A 27964-nucleotide genomic window follows, 5' to 3' on the forward strand; every position below is an offset into this window, starting at 1 on the left:
TGATGCCAGATTTGTCATCTAAGTTGTATTAAGAAGACAGCCTCTTCTCATAGTAATGAAGTTTTGCTGCTTTATCGAAATATGATTCTGTAAAAAAAAAGATTCTTACTGGTTTGAAAAGAGAAATGGCGCAACGGAAAATTAAATTTCTCACATAAATCTCTTAATAACAACAAAAAGTCTTGTCCAACTAGGATATCTACAGGTACTATAATCTTCTAATCCTGTCCTAAACCTAACATTTCATCCACCATGCTTACTAGTAGTAAAAAGAACAAAAACAAGTCACCAATCTTCCAACCAGCCTCAGAAAAACTCTGCTGCGTCATTCAGAAAAGAAGACTTCCCGAAGCAAGTGATGCCCTAATAGATGACCAACAGAAATCAATTAAAATAAACACAAAAATCTCTACCAAAGCCCCCCACATACATGCGCACTCGTGTGTGTGTGTGTGTGTGTGTTTGTGTCTTAGAAAAACACCAACCATGCCTGTCGGCATCTGACGGCTTCCTGACGAACAGCACTCTTGGGGTCATCAAGAGCCTTTGATATAGCTCGTAGTACCTGAAAATGATGCATATAGACACTTAGTTTCGATGATAAGTGGATACAAAAGTGCTTCTTATTAAAGAATTAAATGGAAAAAAGGAAAGGAACGAAAGATATGTTGGTGGAAAAGTGCTCCAGTGAAGCATTGTTGTCAATGTCAATGTCCTTGCTGGGATAGTTCTCATGGATAATAGCAACTGGCTCTTATGCTAAGTTTTACAGACCTGTATTCTCATGGGATAGATCCTTGCATGGGGCAGCTCAGACATGGCGACCAGACACTGAATTGCTGTCTCTCGGACAAGCTGAGCACATGAAAAAGAAATCCTCACTAATTCAATTTGGCTCTATTATGAATATATATTCTAAAGCCTTGTATGCACAACAGCTATAACACAACAACCACCAAAAAACACTCAAAAGTATAGTAATTAATAACAAATGGATTCATTTCTAAATTCATATCAGTTCTTAACGAACTTGTAACCTAATCATACTTCTTTAAAAGACAGTGAAGTTCAATCCATAGTTGATAGTATCTTACAATACAAATCCGTTCTTATAATACAATCGATCTTTTAAACCATTATGATACATATCTTATAAGAGTATCTTAAATGTAAATGTATCGCACGACAAATACATGTATCTTATGATTCGATGCCTAATATTGATTTGCATCATTTTCATTTAATTTTTGGTATTTATTTATTTATTTATTTTAAAAAAAAATATATAGTTTCCTGTTAAACATTTTATAGTAAAAGATCTATAAAAATAATATTTTATCTAATTCTTTGATTGAAAATGATTGAGAAGTAACACATAATTATACATTGAATTTATCAAACCATTGTACACGTCACATGAGTAATAGATGATAAATAGCAAAATAAACAAATACATGAATAAAAAAGAAGCAAAAGAGCAAATATAAATTTTGCCTTAAACAAAGCTCTCAAAGGAAGGCCTAGATATTTCATAGGAAGAGATGAGACTCTGCAACCCAAAGTACTAGCTAGACCTTCCACATTATTGACTTTGCCAATGGGGACCAACTCTGATTTAGCTAGACTAATCCTCAACCTTGACAAAGCATAGGAACAAACAACGCAAGTTATGAAGATGATCAAAGATTAGCCTCACAAAAAAATCAAAGAATCATCCGCAAACACAAGGTGGAAAATGTTGAGGGTTCCAACATTCCTGGAACCCACCAAAAAGCCTGATAAGAGGCCCCCATTCACCATAGCAAAAATCATTCTACTTAATGTCTCCATAACAATAACAAACAGAAAGGAAGACAACGGGTCACCCTGTCTCAAACCACGCGATCTACTAAAAAAGCCTATCAAACTACACCATCTCTCCCCCAAACCGCATCTCCTCAACATATACAACAAAAAATCCCAATTAACATGATCATAAGCCTTTTCAATATCCAACTTGCATAGCACGCCTGGATTCCCGAATCTAATCCTACTATCAAGACACCCATTAGCAATGAAAACAAAGTCTAGAATCTGCATACCCCTAATGAAAGCATTATGAGGATTGGAAATGATCTTCTCCACTACCATTTTCAACCTGTTGGCTAGGACTTTGGCAACAATTTTGAAACTCTGCCCACTAAGCGTCCTGAATATGAACGGCCCAAGGTTTCTTCGGAATAAGAGTGATGAAGGTGGTATTGAAGCTTTTCTCAAACAAACCTCTAGCGTGAAACTCATGATATCTACTTTAAGAACATTCCAACAAGCTTGGAAGAAACTCATAGTAAAACCGTCAAGGCGGGGCCTTATCACTATTCATGACTTTCACCAGCTCAAAGACCTCATCTTCCTCAAAAGGCTATCCAAACTAAGCCTCCAACTGTGTTGTTCGGTAAACATGTTATCGTAGAACTGCACAATGTGATCTCTAATCTCAGATTGATTGGAAGAGACTATATCATTAACCTCCAACTGTTCAATGGAGTTATTCCTCCTATTCGAATTGGCCACTCGATGGAAGAACGTTGTGCACTTGTCACCCTCTCTTAACCACAAAGCCCTCAATTTATGTCTCCAACTCACCTCCTCCAGAAGAATTGTCCTCCCAAATCATTAATCACCATAACCTTCCTCAACTTCTCCTCACTAAGAACCCTCCCTTCTTCCAAAACCTCAAGAACCCGTAAATCCTCCAATATAAGCTTTTTCTTTCTTTCTACATTACCAAACACCTCCTCATTCCAAACTCTTAAATCACCTTTCAAAGGCTTAAGTTTGCAGGCCAAAATATAACTCAAGAACCTAGAAAGTGATAGGAAGACCACCACTGTTTCAGCCTATCTACAAAACCCTCTGATGTGCACCACATGTTCAATCAAGACGGATAGGGAAATGATCCGAATACAGTCTAGGCAACCTCCTCTAGATCAAGTCAGGGAACTAGGCTTCCAATTCAGAGGAAACAAGAAATTGATCAAGTCTAGACCAAGAGGGAGGATCTTTGTTGTTTAACCAGGTAAAAGAACCTCCTACAAGAGGAATATCCATAAGCCCCTACTCAAAGATAAAGTCTGAAAATTTCGCCATAGTTAGACTGAAGCAGGCATCACTGGATCTCCCACTAGGAAAACAAGACAAGTTAAAGTACCCCCCCCACCCCAAAAAAAAACACCAGGGCAAATTCCACCAAATAATCTACCCAGCCAACTCATCCCATAAAAGCCTTCTATCACCATCAATATTAATCCTCAAAATTGGTCCTCAACATTTCTGAAAGAACATGCTACCGAAAACTCCCCCACACACTCTTCGACCTTTTCTACTGCCCTCCTATCCCATTTGATAAAAAAAATAAAAAAAAAATGTTGTATTCATTGAATAAAAGCAGATAGGGAGAGTGGCAACAGTTGGCTTGCCATTGCTGAATAATGAGGGAAGACTCTACAACTCAACGAAAAACTATAGTAGAAACAAAGAGGAAAGATGACGACATTTGAGTAAAAAAAACTGGTTATCAATTTATATCTAACAGTGATCTAAAGGGAATTAGCAAGTAACAAAGTAAATTTGTTTTGCTTTTGAAGAAAAACTGAGTACCATCTTATGAGGGTAGGAAATAAGTCCTGTGAGGCAATTAACGACAAGATGAGCATTCTCAATGACAGCTTCTTGCCCTGCATGCACAAAAAGAAAATAGATCATTTAGTACTAGAACTGGGTGAAGAGTCTTTGTAAAATGCAGATCATAATCCACTAAGTTTGAAGTAGTCATCTACTCGAAGAGACACAGTATTGCATTTTTCATAAGAATCATATTTCTGTCAAAGGCCTCTTTAGATCATGTATATTTCTTTCCCCATGAAAAGCAAAAGAAACACAGTCTGCAACAACTGCAGATACTATGTAATGACTAACATGAAGGCTGAGGAAGAAAAGAATGACACTGGTTAATGATCAAGGTATATCTGGGCTTTTTTCCCAGAAATACTGTCCTTTAAGCATGCATTTAAAACCATTACTTCTCTATGGAATTTCCGAATAAGTTTATAAAGATTATGCCTTGGTGATAAAATGACCTGCTCTGCACCGATTAGGTTTTCTTTCTTTGTTTTTACATTTTTCTGGATGAGTGTAAATTATATTATAAAACTGCTGGAGAGAGAACAACCCTTCTGCAGAGGAAATATGCATAAGAAACCCCTAGGAAAAAGAAAATAAAAAATAACATAAACAGAAAGGTAAACATTTCCTTAGTTCCATTTAGTGAAGAAAATAAAGAGATTACTTAGCACCATCGTGCAAGGAATCTACAGGTGAAAAGGAAGGTCACTTACCCCCTCTCCCCTTTCATGGTCCGTGGCAGTTTCGTCATGCACAGAATTCATATCAGGCCACATTTCATGATTGTTTCTTTTGCTTATTTTCTGCACCAATGTCTAGTAGTTATGAAAGGAATGAGCTGGACGGCTTTAAGAGACATCCACTTCCCAGTCAAATTTCTCAGTTTTGGAGTAGGTCAAAGCACCTAATTGGTGCAGAACCTTTGCCCCCGTGGCAATAGGGGTGAGGGAATCCATCATGCATTTAGCCAGCTGCCAAACCAAATCTCCCCAATCCTAGATTTAATTACTCATGGCTCTTTTTGAGAAATCCAGCATTTGGAGTAGTGATGGAAACATTATTTCCATATTAAGAACCAACTGGTTACAAATGGACTATATAGCATCTCTTGATATGTCAATGCCTCCACAATGCACTTTTCTCTAGATCTCTAGTGAGCTTAATTTAACCAGATTTCATATCCAAGTAGAGAACTACAAAAATAATTTCTCTCGCCTAATTTTTTTGCTTTTCACACATTTGTTTTCATCTGTTATCGCTTATTTTCTCACTTTCCAATTTCCTTGAGAAGTTTGTACTTCCTATATGCGACATATTTTTTCAATTCATATCATAACTGAACAAAACCTATAAAGTCAAACCATAGTAGTGCTGGGGCTGCACAATCAGAAAAATATGATTAAAACTTTCAATACCCTATTGGAGCCCAAGCCTAAAAATTGCAGCTTACATTTGAAGGATAAAAAAATGAAAAATAAAGGCACGAAAAAAGAAAAACATTCTCTCAAACAAGAATCAACCCCAAGTCTAGACCCCAAATCTCAAAAGAGCAACAGCAAATCAATCTCAGAGCCCCACAACGAGATATACACCATTGTAAAATCTAATTTGGGTAATGACCACATAAGCTACAAAAAAAATTATTCAGTTAGGGAACTAAAGTCCTAATGGGCAGGAGAGCCATAATATAGTATTTCGTATTTAACATAACAATGGGGATATGCCTGCAACTTATCCAGGCCAACAATTGAGAGCGCATATCAGAATTGCTCCAGAAGAATATGTTGTTATGGACAACAGCCTTGAAAATTAAGTTAAAGTTCCACTTTTTACACAGAAATATCTTTTATAGCTATTTTGGTACCTAAAACATCTCTTCCCTCTATTTTCTTTTTCACGAAATTAAAAATCCACAGGGATTAAAGGAAATTTGTACAAAAATTAAAGAATGTGCTAAACACACAAGTGGGCACAAAGCTGATTCACTCTGAAAGAAGAAAGATACAAGCATACATTTAGCATTACCATTTTTATCTGTCAATATCCCAGATAAGACTAGCAGGAGACTGTACAATGAATGTTTGTCCTGAATATCCTTGTTCAACATGGATAAGCAATCCAGAAGAATAGGTAAGAGCTGCAAAATTTGTATGGCATCTTTTAATAATTAGTTGCTTGATGTAATCTAAGATGTATAAAAAAGTATTGAGATGTTTGATACTAACCTTGGCTTCGCTCAAAATAGCAATTAATGGAGTATCAGATATAATATGTGCAAATGCCCGATACAGCATAGATCTGAAATTAAAGCGCAGTTAAGAATATGCAGGATAAAAGACCATAAAAGGGTCAAAATTCCATTCTTTAAGGTGATGTAGCAAGTAAGTTAATCACATGCTGTGCAAGTTCATGGTCCATGCAACTATGTCACAAGGATGTATCATCTTTTGCTAGACAAATGAGTTCGACTTCAAATACCCACTTCCAGCAACATGACTAAAGTTACCACTTTTAGAGATAAACAAGATATAGATAGAGATGAGGATACAATGTGATGGTCAATTTGACATATATGCATATATATGGACTAGAAAGGAGAGAGTAAGCAAGTACAATGTGAAGAAGTCCTGTGATAGTGATCATGGCATCTATATGGACTTCTATGCTTTTGCGAACTATTGGAATATTAGTATCAAATAAATGTACATATATGCATCTATATGCATAAGGTGATGGTCAATTTGACTAATATGAAGTAAAACAGAAAATACTCTGTGGAAAATAAAAGTGATAAAACTGAGCACAGAGTTAATTAAGTTTCCAGGATATAGTTCAGAATGTAGCAATGCAAACCAATCCTTCTGATATGTAGAAAACTGCAAGTTTGCAATGACCGAAGTGCTTATTGGCATTGGAAATATGATGACATGTCATAACAAAGGCAAAATATTTTAGGAAAGGAAGACAAAGAAAAGTTAAAACTATATGAATAGAACAGATGTTTCGATTCATTCTAGAAAGGATCAACCATTCTGAATTTTCTTTCATAACTGGGTAACAATCATTAATCAATATTACAATTTTACAAGATGAACAGTGCACAATTACACAAAACAGCTACACAGCATCTGATGACACTAATACAAGCCAAGTGCAATTAGTACTGAGACATATGAAAGGTCTGTACCTGGAAAATGACGAATCATTTTTCATTATCAAAGGTTGCAATATAGGCATCATGGTAGAGAAAAAACGTTGCTTATAGAGTGGCCGTATTATTGCATGAAACTTTCGATTCAAACAAACTTCAGAATCACTCATAAGAATATGAAATGCATCTGCCGCACTTTTCATCGTGGAGGGATGCAAATCCTGCTCAAAACTTTTCTCCAGTGAATGATGCTTTAATGACAAGGCATCCATTCTGTTATTTGACAGTAAAAACTCCAGAAAAATCATTGTTACATCTTTAACTTTTTCATGACCACGCAGAAGCAAACCTTTTCCAATCCATGATAGTCCAGCAATGGCATGTATCTGGGGCAACCTATTGTTCGCAACACTAAGGCATAAATCAGTATCACCCATTTCACTTCCATTAGTCATTCCACTACAGCTCATTAAAGCAGCATTATTATGAGGGTTCCATAATTTCATTTGAAAAATGATATCTAGTGCTTCTTCCAAGGTACAGTCACTTGAAATCTCTGATCCACTGGATTTTTTACCCATTTTGTTAACCATGGAACCCAATGCCTGAGCTGCCGGAATATAACCCTTGAGAAGAGTTGTCATAAACAAATACAAGATTCCTTTTACATCTGGAATGTGTGTTTGGGGACGAACTGCTATAACTACAGATGCAAATAGCAAAAGAATCCATTCATCTCTATGGGACAAATTGTCAATCCTCTGAGTGAGCTGTAGCCAATCCAGTTGGGATGGAATGGTGAGAGACGTGAATTCCTTTAGAGAAAAAGAAGTGCTTAAAGCAAGTATGCTGTAAGCTTTTTGGATTATTTTGTTCTGGCTTTCCTCTGTACAAAACGCAACGGCATGCCTCATTGCAGTCATCATTGCATCAAGAAGCTCCTAAAGAAGAAATAAGATATACCATTGCAACTTCTCAGAATAGAAATGTATTTAATTATTTATTAGTAATCAGTGAAGCCTGACCAGCAATGACAAACGTACTCAGAGGTTTCAGCACATCAAACATCATAATAAGAAATGGTAATAAAGATAATAAAAGCAGCTGCACTTACCTTTTCTTGAACTTGAACACTAAAATCAACACAACTTTCAATTTGGTTCCAAATATTAACAGGAAATCGCAGCAACACTCCCTCAAAATCTCCATTGTCATGGATCCTGCAAACGTTCCAATAAAAAGTTTGATGTCATCAGCAGGAAATCACATTGAGTGGCACCAATAGCAATACAGGAACATAGTGATATAACCTTTCCTCCCATCTTCCCTACTTTGGCTTAAGGTTTTCTGATTGAAGACATTCATGAATTCAATATAGAAGTCTTTAGAAAAGAATATATTTATTTGTGAATACGAATATAACTGAACTGCAGATAAAAGGTATAAGTGAGGTTAGTCTTCGTGGCAGTGCTAGTGTTTGATATTTTAAGAGAGGAGGGAAGGAATAAATCTTATCTTCTCAAAGAAAAAAATAAAAATAAAGATGACCTAAATATAGTAACCATATCGTATGTCGCAATAATCAACTTTAAATCCACTCAATGCACATTGGCAAAGCAGAAGTACAAAATAAGGAAAGCAACATTCAGAATAGAAATGTATACCATGGAAGCACCTTATTAGAGTAGCATTCCAAAAGCCTAACTGTGATTTCAGCTGACTTCAAATTTCCATGGACCTAAACAAACAAAATGCAAAGTTGAAGTGTCATTAGATCAAGAAAATAAATGAATTTAAATTTTGCTTAAGCAAGAAAGAAATGAAATGAAACCAACAACGAAAAAACCATGAAATGCCCTCAGCCCCAAGGTACGCAGACAATTGATTTTGCTCACAAATCAGATATACAAGCTAAATAAACACACAGTTCAAATAAATTGACACCACAAAAGAAGCCACAAAGATGTAAAAGGACCAACTTTTTTACACAGGACACACCGTGACCTAGCTTCTTTACTCTATCAAATCCTAAATAGAGGAGTCAAATGTTATACGTACATAAACCTCAAATATATTGGCATATATAGCTTCTTCCAATCCTTGGACAATGTTCAGCATATAATTCAGCCCACTTGTGCCAATGCCAGATATCGCTTCCAGTTTGAGTGGAAAAGGCATGGTAAGATCATCAAGAGACACCAGGGAAACAATCTTTTCAACTACTATACCCATATAGCTTGAAAACTTCTTAGACTCATGATATCTATCAATAAATGAGCCAATGTTCACCAACGCCTTCAATGCCAATTTCCATATTAATGTCTCACTGAAATTCACTGTGATAATTGACATGAATGTGTTCAAAATATTCTCAAACTCTGATATCGGTATTGGAGAAACATCTCCTGGGAAAGTAGCCAGAATCTGCAAACCCTTCACTGCATATAAATCCAAGACCAAAAAAAAAATCAGCATAGTCAGGATTTACAAGTACTTTATTCTTTATAAAATCAACAAATTTGACCAGTGATCACTAATTCAAAGAGAAAAATAATGAAAGCAGAATAAAGAAAAAAGAAAAAATCGACCAGAAAAACTTTCATAGTGACTGATTTTGCACATGAGAACATGTTGTAATTAGTATTATTCACGATATTTTATTCTTGACTAAAAAAAAGCCTAGTATAGTTGCAGTTATGGAAGGGAAACAGCAATAGATTGTTAGAGCAAAAATCTATATAATCCTAAGATATTGCAAGACAAAAGCATTCACCTCCAAAATGAATATGTGCATCATGAGGACTTGTCGCCAAGGTAGAACAAAAGGCCTTAGTTAATGAAGTTGAAAAGCTCTGAAGCATGCAGTAGCATGTCTCACATGCAGAAACAGATTGAGATGAAATTTCCTTGGAGCCTGCAATCAAATCTCTGCATGCTGAAAGAAGTTCAACACAGAGATAAAGAACCCCAAAATTTAGTCTTTTGGAGAGTAAATGATTGTCATTTGGTGAGTGAACCCCAGATGAATTTCTTACAGAGAGCCCTAGAATTTCCATCAAGCGGGGGAAGAAACTTTCAAACACTCTATTGCAGGAAGTAATGGAACTCTTCGTAGAAATAGAAAGGATACAACCAACTGCATATAGTTTCAGCTTGCCTTGCGAGGGAATATCATTATATCTCTCGTAATCAGTGACGGTGTTCAAAATCATATTTATGTCTTCATCTTTAATTATCAAACCTAAAAACAAACCATTATTTTGCATAATAACCTGCTGCAGAAGTGCTAAAGCTTCTCTTGCAATTTCATTCTCCTGAAAGCCAAGACTGTCTAGATATTCTGAAGTAAAGGATAAAGCAGGCCCTTGAAGTGAAGTATAAATTGCATCTTTAATTGATAACAACCATATAGCTTCAGCATGTTTTGCCATTCCTTCTGCTCCATACTTCAATGTGCAATCGTTGAGATACTTCAGGGAATCGACCTACGAGTGTAACAGATAGGGGCTCAGCAGATTTTAAAGCATAATAGTAAATATTGCTGAATTACAATCAACCACAGAAAGCAAAACTACATTGAATTGGAACCAACCTTTGCGAATGGCAGAGAAGAAGAAAGTTTTTCAAGAAGCAATGGAATTGCAAATGGCTCAAAAAGAGGAGTGGAGGAGAAAGCCAACTGCAGAAGTATAAGATACAAACAATTCATGCTCAATACCATGCAAGTAAATATCAATCTTGAACAATATTACAGTTTCTATATACAAAATCAATGATAGCTACAATGAAGCTGTTTGCCAACCATTTTAGGAATCATACATCATATTAAATGCACCTAGGTATGTGCATTAACTTTACTCTCAGAAAATTAATATTATAGGAAATAGTATTATGCATATACATACTACTCACTCACATCACTTAACCAAGATAATACTATTAACTCTTCAAATAACTCTGCCTATGCCATGGTAAATGTCTTAGAAATTTACACTGCCATCCTCTAGCTTGGATAAAGGATTATTGCAATAGGAAGACGGACAGCCAGTAAAAACCTCCTCCCCCTGATCAATGAAAAGATTGCAGTTGCATCAACTGGGACAAGATGAGGGAAACCAGTTCGTGAATAAGCAAGAAGGCCAAGGAGTGTACCAGCACAGATGAGTGATGTTTTTCAAGTTGAATGCATCACAGGGGAAAGAGGCCAAAAAGGAATGGGCATAGATGGCGACAAAGAACATGATAACTAAAGGAACGAGCAAAGGCTGTTGACATATTGTTCTAGTTAGAGAATTGAAGTACCAAACCCACATAGTAGCGATGAAGGCTTATTGAGTGGGAGTCCAGCTGAGTCGTAATTAAATAAGCTGACAACTGACCAGCCATGGTTCTTTTCCTTTTAGATTCATTTTTTGAAAAGTAATGTAAATTCATTCAAAGCGCAGAGGGGCGCAACCTTAGTACACATGAAGTATACAAGAGACCCTAAAGTATAGAAAAAGAAAAGCAAAATTCCAAAAACTCAGAAAAACTAGAAACATGCAAACTATTCCATGCATAAAGGGATTGTAACATTATCTTCTTCATTTCTAACAATCCATTTGCACGTCTTCAAAGCTCCTTGTGTTCCGCTCTCTCCACAAACACCATATTAAACACAAAGGAGCCAACTAATTTCAGATTCAACAACAACATTTTCAATAATGTCTTTTCTTTTTGATTTTGCATAACTAACCACTTCTTTTATATCCATTAAAGCTATTTAATGCACAGTCCACTTCCAAATAATAAGCGCATACTTATGTGGCCATCTAAGTTCAAAGCTTAACATAGTGGAACAGCAACATGAAGCAATGAAGAAATGCAAAAAGGAAGCTTATGTTACCCACATACACATACCAAGCACACACTGCCTTCCTCTGCTACGTTTTCAACCTTTTTTTGATAAGACTTATCAAAAAAAGGTTGAAAACGTAGCAGAGGAAGGCAGTGTGTGCTTGGTGAAAATCAGAGAAAATTGGTTATATGATTTCCTTAAACAAATTGTATTAGATGCAAGAACCCAGGTTCATAATGCCTTCCAAAGGATAAAAAATAAGAGGCAAGGTAGTTAACTATTTACGTCTTCTATAAATTAAAAAATCTTCTGAGACCAAAAACCCTAAACTAAAACAGTTTGATGACTAGCTTTATCAATCAATTCACAATTATTTTTTTATTACTTAATCACATCCAGCTAGAGCCTCAAACAACTGCGAGGCAAACCATATGCCCTAAAGATTAATGAAGTGGGTATATGCATAAACCATTAGTAGAGACATTCAGTTTTTAAGTTTCCAACAAACCTTGCACCAAAAATAATGGGAAAAAAGGCGTTTTACAAGAAATCACCATAGAATTCTACATTGCAAAAAAGCATTAAAGCACAGATCAATTCAGGCATAAGATTGAGTACAATATACTTTAAAAAGTCTCAACTTAAGCACCACATACCATTAGTGCCCTCGCGAGGTCGTCCCTTTTGATATCAAGATCTTCACCTTTTGGCTGTGACAGGAAAGAGCATGTGAAACAATATAAACCACAGGATAGAAATATTAGAAATCAGGGAGTCTATATTCTGAGTCCATGTATACACCAAGATCAACTGTGATGGAGTGTTGCAAGAAAGCTCAAATACTTCCATTGAGCTACATCATCATTTTCAATATCATATATAAAATTTATCCCTCACAATTCTTCACAACTTATAGCTCAAAGCATGAACTGTATCTTCTCTCATTAAGTATATATCCTCACAGAATATCAGGTAATGTTTGTCAGAAACCCAAAGATGTGGGGTCCACAGGTCAAACAGCAAACTCAAACAGTTTGCTCAATGTTTCTCCCTGGTTTTAGAAGAACAAATATCAAGGCCACTTAAAATTAACTTTTGTGCTCTACAAGAAAAATACAGTGGCTAAAGAATATCATATTCAAATATCTGGGAAACCCACATCCATTATTAATTGTGTAATCAGTCATCATGTGAGGCCTTAACCTCACAAACCCACTGGTACATCTATTGGTTAAAGAGAAAAAAACTATGAGATTCACTACTTTCTTACCCCTTCGTTCCTAGAATTTAGATGCATGAATCAATCATGGTTTCAGAATATCATGCCCTACCTACAAAGTTGCACAAATTATTCTAGTTTGGAAGTATCTTAAGATTAACACAAAGGAAGAAAAAAACTTTTTTATGATACAAATTAATGTTTCAGTTTTAAATTTTTTCTTACTTGAAGAAAAATTAATTCAAATTTGAAATAGCTTCAACCCAGCTAAAAGTCAAAGTAAAGCAACCTTAACAATTTCTGTGAAGTGTCACCCGAACCAACTATTCCAGTTTGAAAGTATACAGTGAAGTGTCACCATAGTACTGTATGTCCAGCAATTTTCATGAATTTAGTTTAATGCAGAAATACTTAAATATGAAACTTTATGATTCAAATAAGTTGAATCACAGCCTTGCATTGTAACTTATGTAGATTGTATTTTTTTTAAAACGTATTAATTCATACAAAATTATGTTAAATTAGAAAACGGGGCTTCAAACCTTGGGCATTAACATTTGAAAATAAGTTTGACTAAGTCGAGGAAGATAGACTACGCGTAAGTTTTTCATTTTTCATATAAATAATTCAATCTTATTAGAAAGTAAAAAGGAGTGCAACACAATGAGTATACAAGAGAGACACCCGCTTAGAGGGAGGAGAGAGAACACAAATCCATAAATTCCAAAAAATTAGTAAAGCGAGAACTACTTTTTGATAAGTAATAAGCCAATCTCATTAAAAGCATAAGGCCCCTTAGTACACTGGAGTATACAAAAGGAAATGCCTAACTAGAGAAACGAGCTAGAAAATCATTAAAACTAAAAGATAAGGAGGACACATAAGCCATAGTCTAAAGATACAAAATGTGATAAAAGGAAAATCTCCTCTGAGGTCTTCTCCAAATCATCAAAGCTCCGATTATTTCTTTCCCTCCATAAGCACCAAAAGAGGCAAATAGGCGTCATTTTCCACACCGTAGCACTCATCGGCCTACCCAACAACCATAAGCAAGCAAGCAAATCGATAACCCGTCGAGGCATAACCCAAGACACCCCAAAGCGACTGAAAATAGTATTCCACAATCCAGAAGCCACATCAAAATGGAGAAGAAGATGGTCCACGGACTCCTTAGTCTTCTTGCATATGCAACATCTGTTTATCACAATAACATGGCGCTTCCTGAGGTTGTCCAAGGTGAGGGTCTTTCCAAGAGCCGCCAACCAAGAAAAAAAGGCCGCCCTTGAAGGAGCTTGGGTCATAAAACCTTTTAACTCTGACTACTCTCACGCAATCTTCAAAATTTCGGGAGTAGCGTTCTTTTCATATGCACCACATCACACAAAGGGGGGCCATCCTCCAGGCTTCTAAATTGCGATGACTAGGAAACCGACCTCTCCAATTCGCTAATAACTCCACCACCCGTTGGAGCATTACCCACTCAATCCGAAAAGATGGAAAATCGGAGCCCACAAGTCTCTAGCTACTTCACAATGGAGCATCATATGATCAATGAATTCCTCACTCTACTTGCACATGCAACACTAATCCATTACTATGAATTTCCTTTTTCTTAGATTATCCAAGGTCAAAATTATCACAAACATTGTTGTCCAAACAAATGAAAGCCACCCTTGAAGGCGCATTGCTTCTCCAAGTGCTCTTCCAAGGGAAAGAATAGCCAGCGGGGGGGACTAAGCGCATCATAAAAAGATCCAACTTTAAATATCCGCATTTTGAAGGGGGTCCAACAAATCTTATTCTTGCCTCCTTATCTCAGCCCAATAGAGTACAAGAGGTCAAAAAATGAGGTAACCAACTCCATCTCCCAATCATGTATGGCTCTGATGAATTTAACAATCCACTGATAGGTGTCATTAGAAAACTACAAACGGTCTACAACCAAGGCCTCCTTAGAGCAAGCTATGCTAAACAACTCCAGGAAGGCTTCCTTCAAGGTCATATCTCCAACCCACACGTTGTGCCAAAATCAGATCCTAGACCCATCTCCCACTTCAATGTTAGCAGCTTAAGTCCTTAAATGCTCTTACATTCTGGTGTGGGCATTAGAAGAGAAAACCATTGGTTTCTAATTTTTCTGAATGTCTTTAAGAATCCCCATTTATGAATTCTAGTTTTCACTTGCTTGAACATAGTCAAAAATGCATAAGAAAATACTGATAGATCATTGTTTCTTTTATGAATAATAATTTTATTGAAAGAAGGAGGCAAAGCCATCGTACATGAAGGCTATACCAGAGAGTTGAACACACAATAGGCTTCTACAATCTAAAAAATTAATCAAATCTACCAGATCCACTAAGGCAAAATTAGGAACAAGTATGATAACCCAATTTAAAAGAGATCTCAAAAAAGAGGATTTTTGAGAAAGCAGGTTGAACTCACATTCCTCAAAAAGGTGCTGATTCCTTTCTCTCTAAATGCTCCACGTTAAGAAAGCAGGATTGACTTTTCATATTGCCTCTTTGGGGTGTCCCCGCCCCTGAAATCTCCATCAACGAAGTAGCTCTAGGATGTTATTAGGCATCAACCGAGAAACCCCAAAAAAGTTAAGAACCAAGTGCTAGAGATCAATAGTATATTGGCAATGGATGAGAAGGTGATTAATAGTCTACTCATTCTTTTTGCATAGGCAACACCATTTAGCTAGAGAGAAACCCCGTCTCCTAAGGTTATCAACCGTGAGGATTCAACCCTTTGTTGTTGTCCATAAGAAGAAAGCAATGCGAGGAAGGGCCTTTACCTTCCAAAAACTTTTCTAGAGGAAAGAACAATGCTCACTTGACTATAACATTTTATAATAGCTATTCACTACAAACCCATGGCTGCTAGTCTGACGCTAGGGCCTCTTTGTTACGGGCTATAGAATACAATTATGAAAATGAGTACTTAAGAGCCTCTTCTCTACACCACACGTCATGCCAGAAGCGAATGCGGAAACCATCCCCAACCTTGTAGGATACAAAATTGGAAAAAGATCCCCAACTGTTTCTAATATTCCACCAAAGATTCACCCCGTAAGGTCCTCGTGCTTCATTTGAACACCAACTTCCTCTCTAGATCCCATACTGCATAACAATCACTTGTCTCCATAAAGAATTTTCCTCTTGCCCAAATCTCCATAGCCATTTACCGAGGAGAGTTTTGTTAAACAACATGAGATTTTTTATACCCAACCCCCCTCTAGGGACTGGGGAGCAAATAGTCTTCCAATTCGCCAGGTGCATTTTGGGCTCCCCGCCTAGACCATCCCAAATAAAATCTCTTTGAAGGCGCTCCAGTCTCCTAGTCTTTAGATTCTCAAGGAATTGGATGAAACAGGGAAGCTTAAGCTCTGGTATCTGTCTGCTCGTAGGGGAAGAGAGATAAGAAGTATGTAGGTACACTGGAGAACGTAATCTTAACGAGAGTAAGACGCCCTCTATTAGACAAGTAGATCTTCTTCCAACTAGTCAACCTTTTCTCCATTTTCTCGACTACCATGTCTCAAATGGCTTTTGATTTAAAATGAGCACCTGGAGAGAGATCCAAGTATTTTAGAGGAAGAGGAGATGCTACAACTAAGAATACCGGCCAACTCTTCTTTATGCGGAATCTCCCCTACGACGACTAGCTCAGATTTTTGGAGATTGACCTTCAATCTTGCAATTGCCTCCAAAGACAGAAGAATGTGATCCAAATTATGAAAATGATCATTGACTGCATTACACATAATAAGTGTATCATCTGCAAATAGAAGATGAGATATTTCCAAAGGAGTAGCGTAGAGGTTGTCTACTCAAAACCTGATAAAAATAAAAAATAAAACCCTAACCATCGCTCTAGAGAACATCCTACTAAGAGCGTTCATGACTATCATGAAGAGTAGGGGCGAGAGAGGGCCCCAAACCCAAGACGCCTCAAGAGGTAAGAGAGGAATTTCCAATTGACATGACCATAAGAATTTTCCAGGTCTAGTTCGCACAAAACACCTGGAATTCCTTATCTCAGCTTGTTGTCCAAGCACTCATTGGCTGTAAGAAATGAGTCTAGATTTGTCTCCCCCCAATAAATGCATTTTGGCCGTTTGAAATAAGCGCCCCAACACTTGATTCAATCTACTAGCAAAAACTTTCGCAAATATCTTATAAACACTCCCCACCAGGCTGATAGGCCTGAAGTCCCTTTCTTCCAACTGTCCAATCTTCTTAGGGATGAGAGCAATAAAGGTAGCATTGAGACTCTTCTTGAACATCTCATGCTCATGGAAGTTATGAAAGACTTTCATAAGATCAGCCTTCACTATAGATCAGCAAGAACGAAAAAACGCAATAGATTACAAAGGAGATCATTGTTAAATCACATTACAACCTTCACTACGATAGATCATTGCTAAATCACATGATAACATCATTAGTCACCTCTAAAAGATAGTTTTAAGGTTATTGAATCAAATTGGCAATGTATGAGCAACTGTGGGTCATTTGTTTATAAAAAAAACAAATTAAAAAAAAAAAACCCCATAGATTACAGATCAGAACAGCATTAAAGTCAAGAACAGGTCAAATAGATCAACTAATCAATTACAATCAAGCAACTACTTTGAAGATTCAACTGACATAAGGAAATTTTCTCAACAAATGCATACCAGAAGTAGACCAATACATACATACAAACATAAACAAGAATCCTAACTGTCTTTCAGAGCACAATAGCCATGCTCAACGGGGTGATTTAGAATTTAATTGCTTATCAGGTACAGAAGAGGATCTTAATAACAATCAAACTCCGTATACTTTCAGGTCATACGAGAAAGCATCCTAAGTTAGGACAGCCAACCCAAAAACAAAGCTCACATGCATCACTTATCATTTTCAAGGGAGGCCAAAGAAATTCAAGATACATATTTTTCACGGAAAGACATAATGCAATTCTTAAACTAACACGACTTGCAGCTTGAAATTGTTGAAAAATAGCTAAGGCCAAAGAATCATATGCAGAGAAATAAGAAAAGATGCAACAAACTTGAAGGCGATACGTCTGGCTTACATGTGTAAAATGAATAGGAAAGTAACAGCCCAGAATTTCAAAAAGATCTCCAGCAAAACTTGCAAGTGGACCAGATGGATCTGGAAATAGCCGCACCAAAATTTCAACGATATGAAATGTAAGCATTAAGCATTGAGGATCCTTTTCTGAATCAATAGCTTCACAGATTCCATAAACAAGCTCATCGCCCTAAATAACAAATGACAACAAGATTAATGTCAAAATACAGAAAGGATGAAGTATGTTGAAGAGAAATATTTACAAATGAGACACCAGAAGGACGACTTTAATAATTCTAATAGATAGTTTGATGGCGCCTTGTGTGTGTGTGTGTAGTTTAACACAAAGAGAGAGAGAGAGAGAGAGAGAGAGAGAGAGAGAGAGAGAGAGATTATAAAGGTCAAGTCGCATGAAGAGGCCATGAAGCAAAGTTGCAGCAAGGAGGAACAAATAATTGCACAATGGCAGCAACAACCCATATTTGGATGATCTAAAGGATTTTAATATTACATGACTAACAACTAGCTTATAGTTTTGGGATAAAAGACTTTATGTGAAGTCAGCCTTAATATAAATTCCAGTGCCAAGCTAGACATGTTCAATTATGATTTTACATTATTAGTTTAAACTACAACTTTGCAGGCTCGGTGTAGATGCATAGAAGAACTTTGACACTCATTATGGAAACTAACATCAATCACACAGTTATAGAATAAACTACGAGACAAGATAAAGGGTTCTTTTCACGTTCAAGAAACTAACCGACATAGTTCTTCATTGATCAAGAAAATTTCATCTTGAACTCAAAAGCTTTTATCTTAGTATTAAGTAGACTTGCTAAGAAACTCTCAGTTCATATTTGGTTGCTGTAAAAATGGGAGTCACTATATTCTTAAAATTACTAATCAATTTTTTTTAGAATATAGTGACTCCCATTTTTACAGCAACCATATATGAACTGAGAGTTTCTTAGCAAGTCTACTTAATACTAAGAAAAAAGCTTTTGAGTTCAAGATGAATTTTTCTTATCAAAGAATCATTTGGGAGTCACAAAGAATCATTAAGTGATCAATAGACTCCTCACTCTTCTTGCACATACAACACCACCCATCCACCACAACACTGCTATATTTTAAAATCAAAGGGAAAAATCAAATTGGGTCTCTAGGTTTTCATGCAATTTTATAGTCCCTGTTTCAAATATCGGCAATTAGGTCTTTAGGTTTTCCTCTAATTTCAAATAAATCCCTCACTTAACCTACCATCCAATTAGTTAACGGTATGCCACTTCAAATCAATCAATTATTGTCATGTGGCTCTCATTTAACACGTCATGCACCAACTGAACGTACCACGTGGTACAATTACTTTAAATTATAAATATACCCTAAATAAATAAATAAAGATAAGTAATTCAATCTTATTAGAAAATAGCAAAGGGACAACCCTAGTACACAATAAATATACAAGATAAACCCCCTACTAGGAAGAAAAAGACGAACCAAAATCCAAAAACTTGTGAAAACTAGAACATGGCAAACTATTCAACACTTTTATCCATGTGTAGAGGGATTTGAACATAATATTTTTCAGCTCAACCACCGAAGTCTCTCGATCTTCAAAGCTCATCGCATTCCGCTGTCTCCAAACACACCACATTAAACACAAAGAAGCCAATCTCCAAACAGCTCATCGCATTTCACTATCTCTAAATACACCACATTAAACACAAAGAAGCCAACCTCCAAACTTCCAAAACCTTACGGCTTCCCACCTGACCTCACCAACTCACCAAAAACTCTCTCACCCTTCCAAGCATAACCCAATCAATATAAAAAAAAAAAATGGAAAAGTGAACTCCATAATTCTCTTGCTACTTCACAATAAAGAAGTAGGTGATCAACGAATTCCCCACTTCTTCTTACACATACAACACCAATCCACCACTATGACGTTCCTTTTCCTCAGGTTATTCAAAGTCGAGATTTTTCCTAATGCCGCCATCTAGACAAAGAAAGCCACTCTTGAAGAAGCCTTAACTCTTCAAATACTCTTTCAAGGAAAATGAGAACTAGCAACAATGGATAACACTTGATAATAAGACCTCACTTGGACCATTCTCCTTTTGAAAGGGATCCAACAAAGCTTATCCTATCTTCCTTGCCTTACTTTGAGAGAATACAACAACTCAAAGAAAGAAGAGACCAAACCCACCTCCCAATCATGAATTGGCTTGGTAAAAAATATATTCCATTGAAGATTTTTACTTCAGAACTGCAAGCATCCTTATAACGTACAATACTAAATAAGTCTGAATAAGAGATCTTTAGGGATTGTTCCCCACACCACAAATCATGCAAAAATCTTACCTTAGATCCATTTCACACCTCATATCCAACCAATCTAGAGAACACTTCCCACCCCCTCCTTATCTATTTCCACACTCCCAAGGCCTCACTATCTCCTTAGACCCCCAACCTCCCCTTAAACTATCATACTTAATTTCCACCACCGATCTCCACAAAGCCTCCCTTCCGTAACAAAACGCCATAACCATTTTTTCAAAAGAGCTCAGTTGAACGAATCAGGTTTTTTTACCCCCAAACCACATGATTTTATCGAAATACAAATTTGCAACCAATTCACCAAATGGACTTAAACTCATCATCAATTCCACCCCATAAAAAATCCTTATGAATTTTTTCAAGCCTATTAGCAACACCTACAGGAATAGGGAAGAGAGACAAATAATAAGTAGGAAAATTAGAAAGAGTGTTCTTTATCAAAGTCAACCTACCACCCTTAGACAGATAAAGCCTCTTCCAACCAGCCAAACGGTGTTTCATTTTTTCAATAATGTCATTCCAAATAGTATTAGACTTGTAAGAAGCTCCCAAAAGAAGACCAAGTACTTCATCAGCAAAGATGCTACTTTACAACCAATAATACGGGCCAAACCTTTTACATCACCCACAAGAACTAGCTCTGATTTAGCCAAATTAATCTTCAACCCCGAAACCACTTCAAAACAAAAAAATACACATCGCGGATGATGGAATTGTTCACAATTTGCCTCAAAAAATTAGAGTATTATCCACAAACAATAGATGAGACACTATCAACTCTTCATTATTCCTCAATCCCATCAAAAATCCTGATAGAAGTCCTTTATCCACTGTAGCAGACAACATTCTACTCAATGCCTTTATAACAACCACAAACAATAACAGCAATGACGGATCTCCCTGCCTCAATCCACCAGAACTGCTAAAAAATCCAGGAGGAGAACCATTAATAAGAATGGAGAACATCACCGTAAAAATACAAGGCGCTATCCAAGCTCTCCATTTCTCCTCAAAGCCACATTTCTTCAATAAGTATAATAGAAACTCCTAATGAACATGATCATAAGCCTTTTCCAAGTCCAATTTCAACGACACTTTAGGTTCCCCAGATCTAATCTAAGTGTCCAGACATTCATTAGCTACCAGAACTAAATCCAGAATTTGTCTACCTCTGATTGAACGCATTCTGTGAACTTGAAATAATCTTTCCCAATACCAATTTCAACCTGTTTACCAAGACCTTAGAAATAATTTTATAAACACCACCTACCAAACTAATAGGACGGAAGTCTTTAATGTCCACGGCACAGGTTTTCTTAGGGATAAGGGACACAACAGTAACATTAATGCTCTTCTCAAACTTTCCTCAACAATGAAACTCCTTGAAAACTTCCATGATGTCCTCTTTCAAAACCTCCCAACACTTCTAGAAAAAAGCCATAAAGAATCCATCAGGGCTTGGGCCTTCTCACCATTCAAATCTCTCACCACCGCCCACACTTCACTCTCCTCAAAATATCTTTCCAACCAATTTCTCTCATCCGCATCAATGGAAAGGAATGAAAGGCCATCAAATTTTGGTCGGCAACTAAATTGTTCGGAATGCAGCCAATTGTAGAATTGCACAATATCCTCCTTTATTTCTATAGAATCAAAAGACATAGGCCCACTAACAACTAAAGAATCCATGGAGTTATTTATTTGATGCGAATTTGCCCCTCGGTGAAAGAATTTAGTGCCTTTATCCCCCTCTCTCAACCAAAGGGCCTTTGACTTCTGCCTCCAGCTCATTTGTTCAAGAAGGATAATTGTGGCACGTGGCACGTGGCACGTACAATTGGTACATGACAAATGAGAGTCATGTGGCATTCATTGATTGGTCTAACGTGACATGCTGTTAGTTAATTGGACCGTAGATTGACAAAGGGACCTATTTGAAACTAGCAAAAAATCTAAGGACCTAATTGTCGAAATTGAAAACTCAGGGATTAAATTGAAATCGCATGAAAACATAGGAGTTAAATTTGATTTTTTCCAAAATTAAATGGAGAAAGTATTAGATCTATTTCTATAGTAGCATGTATGAAAATAATACCAATGCTACAAAACGGGACAACATAAGTTGAATATAAAATAGAGACAGCAAATGATACCAGTGGAGCAACTGCACTGGGGTAGCGTTCCAACAGGCACTCCAGAAGTTCAAAGCACAGCTGCAAGAACATTATAGTAAAGTCAAAAAACTTCGAAATTGATGTTAAGGCATTGGATAGGTAGGTATCTGGTCTAGATTTTAAAATTTTGATGCCACCATTGACAATTAGTTGAGAGAGAGAAAAACAATTACCTTCCTATCATGCTGTCCTAAAGACTGCACCTGTAGGTTCTGTAAATAAGACTGGGCAGCTGCTTTTGCATCAGTGCCAGTCACCATACCAGCAGTACTTTTTCTCCTCATTAGTGCCAAGCAACCAACAAGTGCACCACGTAAAGCTTTCCAATCTGCCTGAGATAAAAATATATATATATATGTATCATCTATTTTACTTCGATGTTGCAATACAGTACAAAATTCATAGAAGACGATGAGGTACTCTGAAGGGAAGATCCTCTTCTCCAAACTAATAAGAAACAACTCTAAATTACCAAAATATAGAACCTAATCTGGAAAAATGTTTGTAGCTCTCATCCAAAGGGGGAAAAGACCATAAAATATCAATCTTTGTTTATCATATGAGGAAAAAATCCTAAAATTTCAAATATTAAGCGAGAAATAAAAATTAAACAATAAGAATCTCAAGGGCAGAGTGAGTTGAAGACAAAACCCCAGGCCTTAAACCAATAGAAACAGCTCTGAAATAACAAACCATATTAAGAAAAGACCAAAAAAAAAACCATATGAGAAAAGAAAATCCCCTAAAATCAGGAATCATCAGAGAAACTTCATTGGTATTTGTCAATTTGAGAGGGTATTTAAGATTGAGAGAGTGTAAAGTAGTCTTCAGATTTTTTATCCCTTCAATCATATATACTACCATATGACCATGAAAGATACCCTCCTTAATGGAAAAAATTACAAATAGAGAACACACACACACACACACATATATATATATATACAGACACATGTAGATGTTTATGCGAATAGAGTTAAACAAACATAAATTCCCATGAATGAATATTAATTATTATTCAAATGAACATTCAACTGGACAAACACCTAATGATATAATAAGCCTCACATTAGGGCTTCAACTTGTTTTTTTAAAGAATAACCTTGAACATGATCAAAGCTGGTCATGCACAGCTATGTTTCTTTAGGGGCATATCCTGATCTGTTAAGACCTACATTGTGTCTCAGATGAGTGCCTATTAGGTACTGACAGCTCTTATCACAAAGTGTCCGAAAAGAAAAGAACAGAAGAAAGAAATCAGGAAAAGAGACTCCACTTGAACTCCCTTTGACAGAATGATCCAAGAACAACCAAATTTTAAAAGGATATGTATATGCTACTCTATCCATACACATGAAGAAGAAAAAAAATGTCAAAAAGGGCAGCTATCCAAATTCCCAAGTACAAATGAAAAGCATCTTCCATCATGATTGTAAGACCCCAACGCAATCCAATAATGCCATAGCCAAAAAGATAAAAGGGGGGTGATATAAAAATGACCAACCAAGTTCAAGCTCTCTTTACACATATAACATTATGTTCACATGATTAACTATGATGAAAACAAATGCAACCTCTGAACTAGGATCAAAATCACAAACCTGCTCTCTTGGGAAGAGCCCTTCCCCCATGCCATCAACTTACTAAAAGAAAGGCTTCAAAATAGAAGACCCATCTAAACAAGAGGAAGAAGAAATTAAAAATACAACCCCAGAACCATCTAACTCAAGCAGTGTCGATGAAACTTCTGAGAACCATCTAACTCTGAGAATGAATAAAGTGGTCCTGTACCCCAAAGATGACACCAAGACTTCTAGTGATCAGAGCACTAAGCAGTTCCCATAGTATGACAGATGTAGAAAGCATTTTTTATATATAAAAATAAGTGCCTGAACTCCGTTAAGAATTATTTAACAATCTCAATAATAAGAAACATAGGGTATTAATAACACATATTTTTGTAATCGACTCCTGATAAGAGTTAATAATATGTTTCTATCCACAGAATTAAGAAAAATATTGACTGAAATAAGTAAATCTGTAAAATATGTAAATACAACAAGACAACCCAATGGAGCAACATCTGTCCAAGGCTCCAGGCACATTATAAAATCGCGCATGCCAGGAACATTTTAGAAGGAAAAAAATTGAAAAGAAAAGGTCAGAAAAATAGTGAAGAAATGAGATTAAAAGGAAAAAACAAGAAGAACAGGAAGAGGTGGAAGTCATAAGCATGAAACTACAAGATCAGAATCAGAAATTAGAAATCAAAATGTTTTCTATGTAAATGATGCTGCAGAACCAAAATTTCTACACACCAATCTGTTGGTGAAGAACGCCATCAAGCTATGTATAGTAGTATTGTCTAGTGGCTTTGATGGAAGACATGCAACCACTTCCCCAAGGAGAAGAATACCTGTAAAGGATTAAACTGTCAGGCACTGATTTCATTTCCTTTAAGGAATATAAGAACTTATAAACAATTTGAATTGTATGGTTAAATTATAATGCCCACAACCCCCCAGCAGCCAACCAAACAGCGGGAAAAAAATAAAAAGAAAGACAGAACTTTTCCATGCAAATATCTAAAAGGGACTATCCATACATCTATATGTATTTTAAACAAGTTATTGCATATACTAGCACAAAGGGCTACTTGCTCGTAAACTTTGAGTACTCAATTCAATCTTTAAAGTGATTTATTTAAATACCTATTCAGCTTGGAAGGCTAGGGATCTAGAGCTTGACTACTTTCAATCAGGTTCTATTGGGTAAGTGGTTATGGAGGTTTGTTGTGGAGCGAGAGGCCTTTTGGCGTCAGATCGTGAATAAGAAGTATGGAAGTTTGGCGGGTGGATGGTGTACTAAGGGGGCCATTGAAGCTTATGGGGTGAGTTGTTGGAAACACATTAGCATGGAGGTGGGATGTTTTCTCTAGTTTTACTAGTGTGAAGGTGGGTAATGGCTCTCGTACCAGGTTCTGGCATGATTTATGGTGTGGAGGTCGTCCTTTGAAGGAATCTTTTCCGGAATTATTTTGCCTTGCAAGGAATAGGGATGCAATGGTGGCTGGCCTTAGGAGTGTTAGCAATGATACGATTCATTGGGACATTCACTTCACCAAGTTTGTGCATGATTGGAAGGTGGGTCAGGAGGGCAATGATAGGCTTTGTTGGACCCCTTCAAAAAGAAGACCTTTTAAGGTTTTTACAAGGTTCTTCTTCCTAACGTTGACCCCTCTTTCCCTTGGAAGAGCATTTGGAGGACTAAGGCTCATTTGAGGTTGGCTTTCTTTACTTGGACAGCTTCCCTTGGAAAAATTCTCACTTTGGATAATCTCTACAAGCGTCACATCATAGTGATAGATTGTTTTTGTATGTGTAAAAAGAATGGCGAAACTACGGATCTTCTTCTTATTCAACATGATGTCATGAGAGAGCTGTGGATCATGGTATTTCAGATGTTTGGGCTAGAGTGGGTTATGCCTAGACTGGTGGTGGATCTTTAGGCATGTTGGAATAGAAGGGTCGGCCAAAATGATATCAATATCGTTTGGAACGCAATTCCTTCCTTTTTAATGTGGTGCATATTGAGAGAAATGAATGCTCAAAGCTTCGATGATCGAGAGAGAACGAGCTTGGATCTATGGACTTGTTTTTTTAAATCCCTATTTGAGTGGATCTTTCTCAATATCTCTAGCTATGCTGATTTTTGTTCTCTTTTTTCTCACTCTTGATTACTGGGTGTTTCTTTTGTATATACTTCCTGCGTACTTGGGTTGCGCCCCTTCTGCTTTTAATGAATTTCTTTTACATATATATATATATATATATATATATAGAAAACAAATCATGCAATCCAACTTATCGTAACATAAATTAAAGGTACCTCTCGCACGAAGGACGTTATCTGTAACAGTCAAATACATTTCCATCTCTTTGACCTAAATATAAACCAAAATAGTAAATTGATGAACAAGAGAAACATACAAATAAACAACTAGCATTGGATTTATAGTACTAAACAAAACTAATGATGCAAGTGAAGCATACCAGTTCTTGCATAGTTAATACATCATTCTTCACAAGAGAAGCAATTGTGTCCAAGCTAGCAGCCTGCAGTGCTCATACACTGAATAAATTTAACCTATCTTACAACAAACCAAAACATAAACTAAACCTGATGTAGAAGTTCTATAAAAATAAATTGACTAATCAACAGAAACGGTCCATTTGAACAAAGCAGCTATCATAAAAGATTGCACTGGTAGTTGGTGTTGAGCAATGCTAAACATATTGAAATTAAAACTTTCCCAACCTAATTCAAAAAAAAAAACCAACAAGAGCAAATGTTTAGCAACATAGCATGATCATATCCCTTCTTGCTGTCCGATTTATTCCATACATATAAAAGCTTACAAGCCAAATTATTGGTGGCATCAACGTGTATGGTGCCATGGAACCACATTAAGACTACAGGGGGCATTGGCCCCATTGTTTTTCAAAATTTCTTATAAAAAAATGTTTTTAAATTAAATATATGCCCATTTTTTGTTTAAAAATTAGGCTTGGCTCTTCGTTGGCCCCGTCAAATAAAAAATCTTAGTTCCGTCCCTGGATATCATATATATAACCTTAACATAAAACATTTTTTTTTACAAGTAAGAAAACATAAAACAATCTAGAATCACACAAACACACATATAGGCTTCCCTCTCTCTCTCGGCTGTGACGAACCTAACCTCTTTCAACTCATGACGGCCAAGTAACCGAATGCATCCTTTCCGACATTCTGTAAAGTTTTGTGCTTGCAAGCAATGTACTCGAGGCACCCGAGTCTTTCATTTGAGAAAAATACGATCGCTTATTCCAAAAATATGGTGTAGATATGACCACGTACAGCAAAATAATCACACACCACACCCATCATAGTTTTTGCCCCAATAACAAAATAGGGAAACATCTACTTGAATATTATAAGAACCAAAGTTAGTAGATAAATACTCTTTTCACTTCGTTCAAATAATTTTTTGAATTACGGTAGCTTGAGCAGAGATTTGTGATTGACTTAACACATATAACCACGTAAATTAGTCCAAATTCGAAAATTGCTATTACATTTGCATTAATTTTCTCGGCAACTAACAAGGCATTAAAGAACTTAATAGTGAAAGATAATTCACAATGGAAGTCGACAATTTGGAGCAGAAGGAAGCAGAGAGTGAACCTGCTGACTCGGGGAGCGAGACGAGTCGACGAACGACTCAATGAGCTGACTCAACTGGCTCGGTTCTGTCATTCCAAGCCAAACAAAAATGGGTTTTAGGAGTTTCGGAGAGAGAGAGAGAGAGAGGGTTTTGGGAGTTCGAACTGAACGCGCCCTCAGAGCTCAGAGGCTAGAAGCAGAAAAGCGACCGAAAAGGAATACGGTTTATGTAGAAGGACTGTTTGTTTTATATTATTTGTTCTGCATTCTGATTTTTGTGTT

The 27964-nt window shown here is 36.6% G+C and overlaps 1 protein-coding gene across 5 annotated transcripts; it reads right to left on the reverse strand.

The window, feature by feature from the left end:
• LOC133864359 (MMS19 nucleotide excision repair protein homolog) lies at positions 1-27951 on the reverse strand. Of its 5 annotated transcripts, XM_062300662.1 has the most exons (21): positions 27704-27951; positions 26530-26592; positions 26366-26420; positions 24796-24893; positions 22651-22809; positions 22457-22516; positions 17959-18147; positions 12308-12361; positions 10407-10493; positions 9945-10299; positions 9588-9749; positions 8873-9252; positions 8479-8552; positions 7929-8034; positions 6851-7755; positions 5889-5961; positions 5689-5800; positions 3640-3716; positions 775-855; positions 491-565; positions 1-363 (listed from the first exon to the last, which is right to left on the reverse strand). In XM_062300662.1, exons 1-21 carry the CDS (start codon positions 27773-27775, stop codon positions 307-309), a joined length of 3294 nt encoding a protein of 1097 aa, XP_062156646.1. In that variant the 5' UTR covers positions 27776-27951; the 3' UTR covers positions 1-306. The 5 variants fall into 5 exon arrangements, with proteins under 5 accessions (XP_062156646.1, XP_062156643.1, XP_062156645.1 ...); XM_062300659.1 differs by having other exon boundaries at positions 9588-10299; XM_062300661.1 differs by having other exon boundaries at positions 9588-10299; positions 26530-26623.
• Positions 27952-27964: the final 13 nt, after the last annotated feature.

Source organism: Alnus glutinosa, chromosome 3 (genome assembly GCF_958979055.1).
Source record: "Alnus glutinosa chromosome 3, dhAlnGlut1.1, whole genome shotgun sequence".
Lineage (NCBI taxonomy): Eukaryota > Viridiplantae > Streptophyta > Magnoliopsida > Fagales > Betulaceae > Alnus > Alnus glutinosa.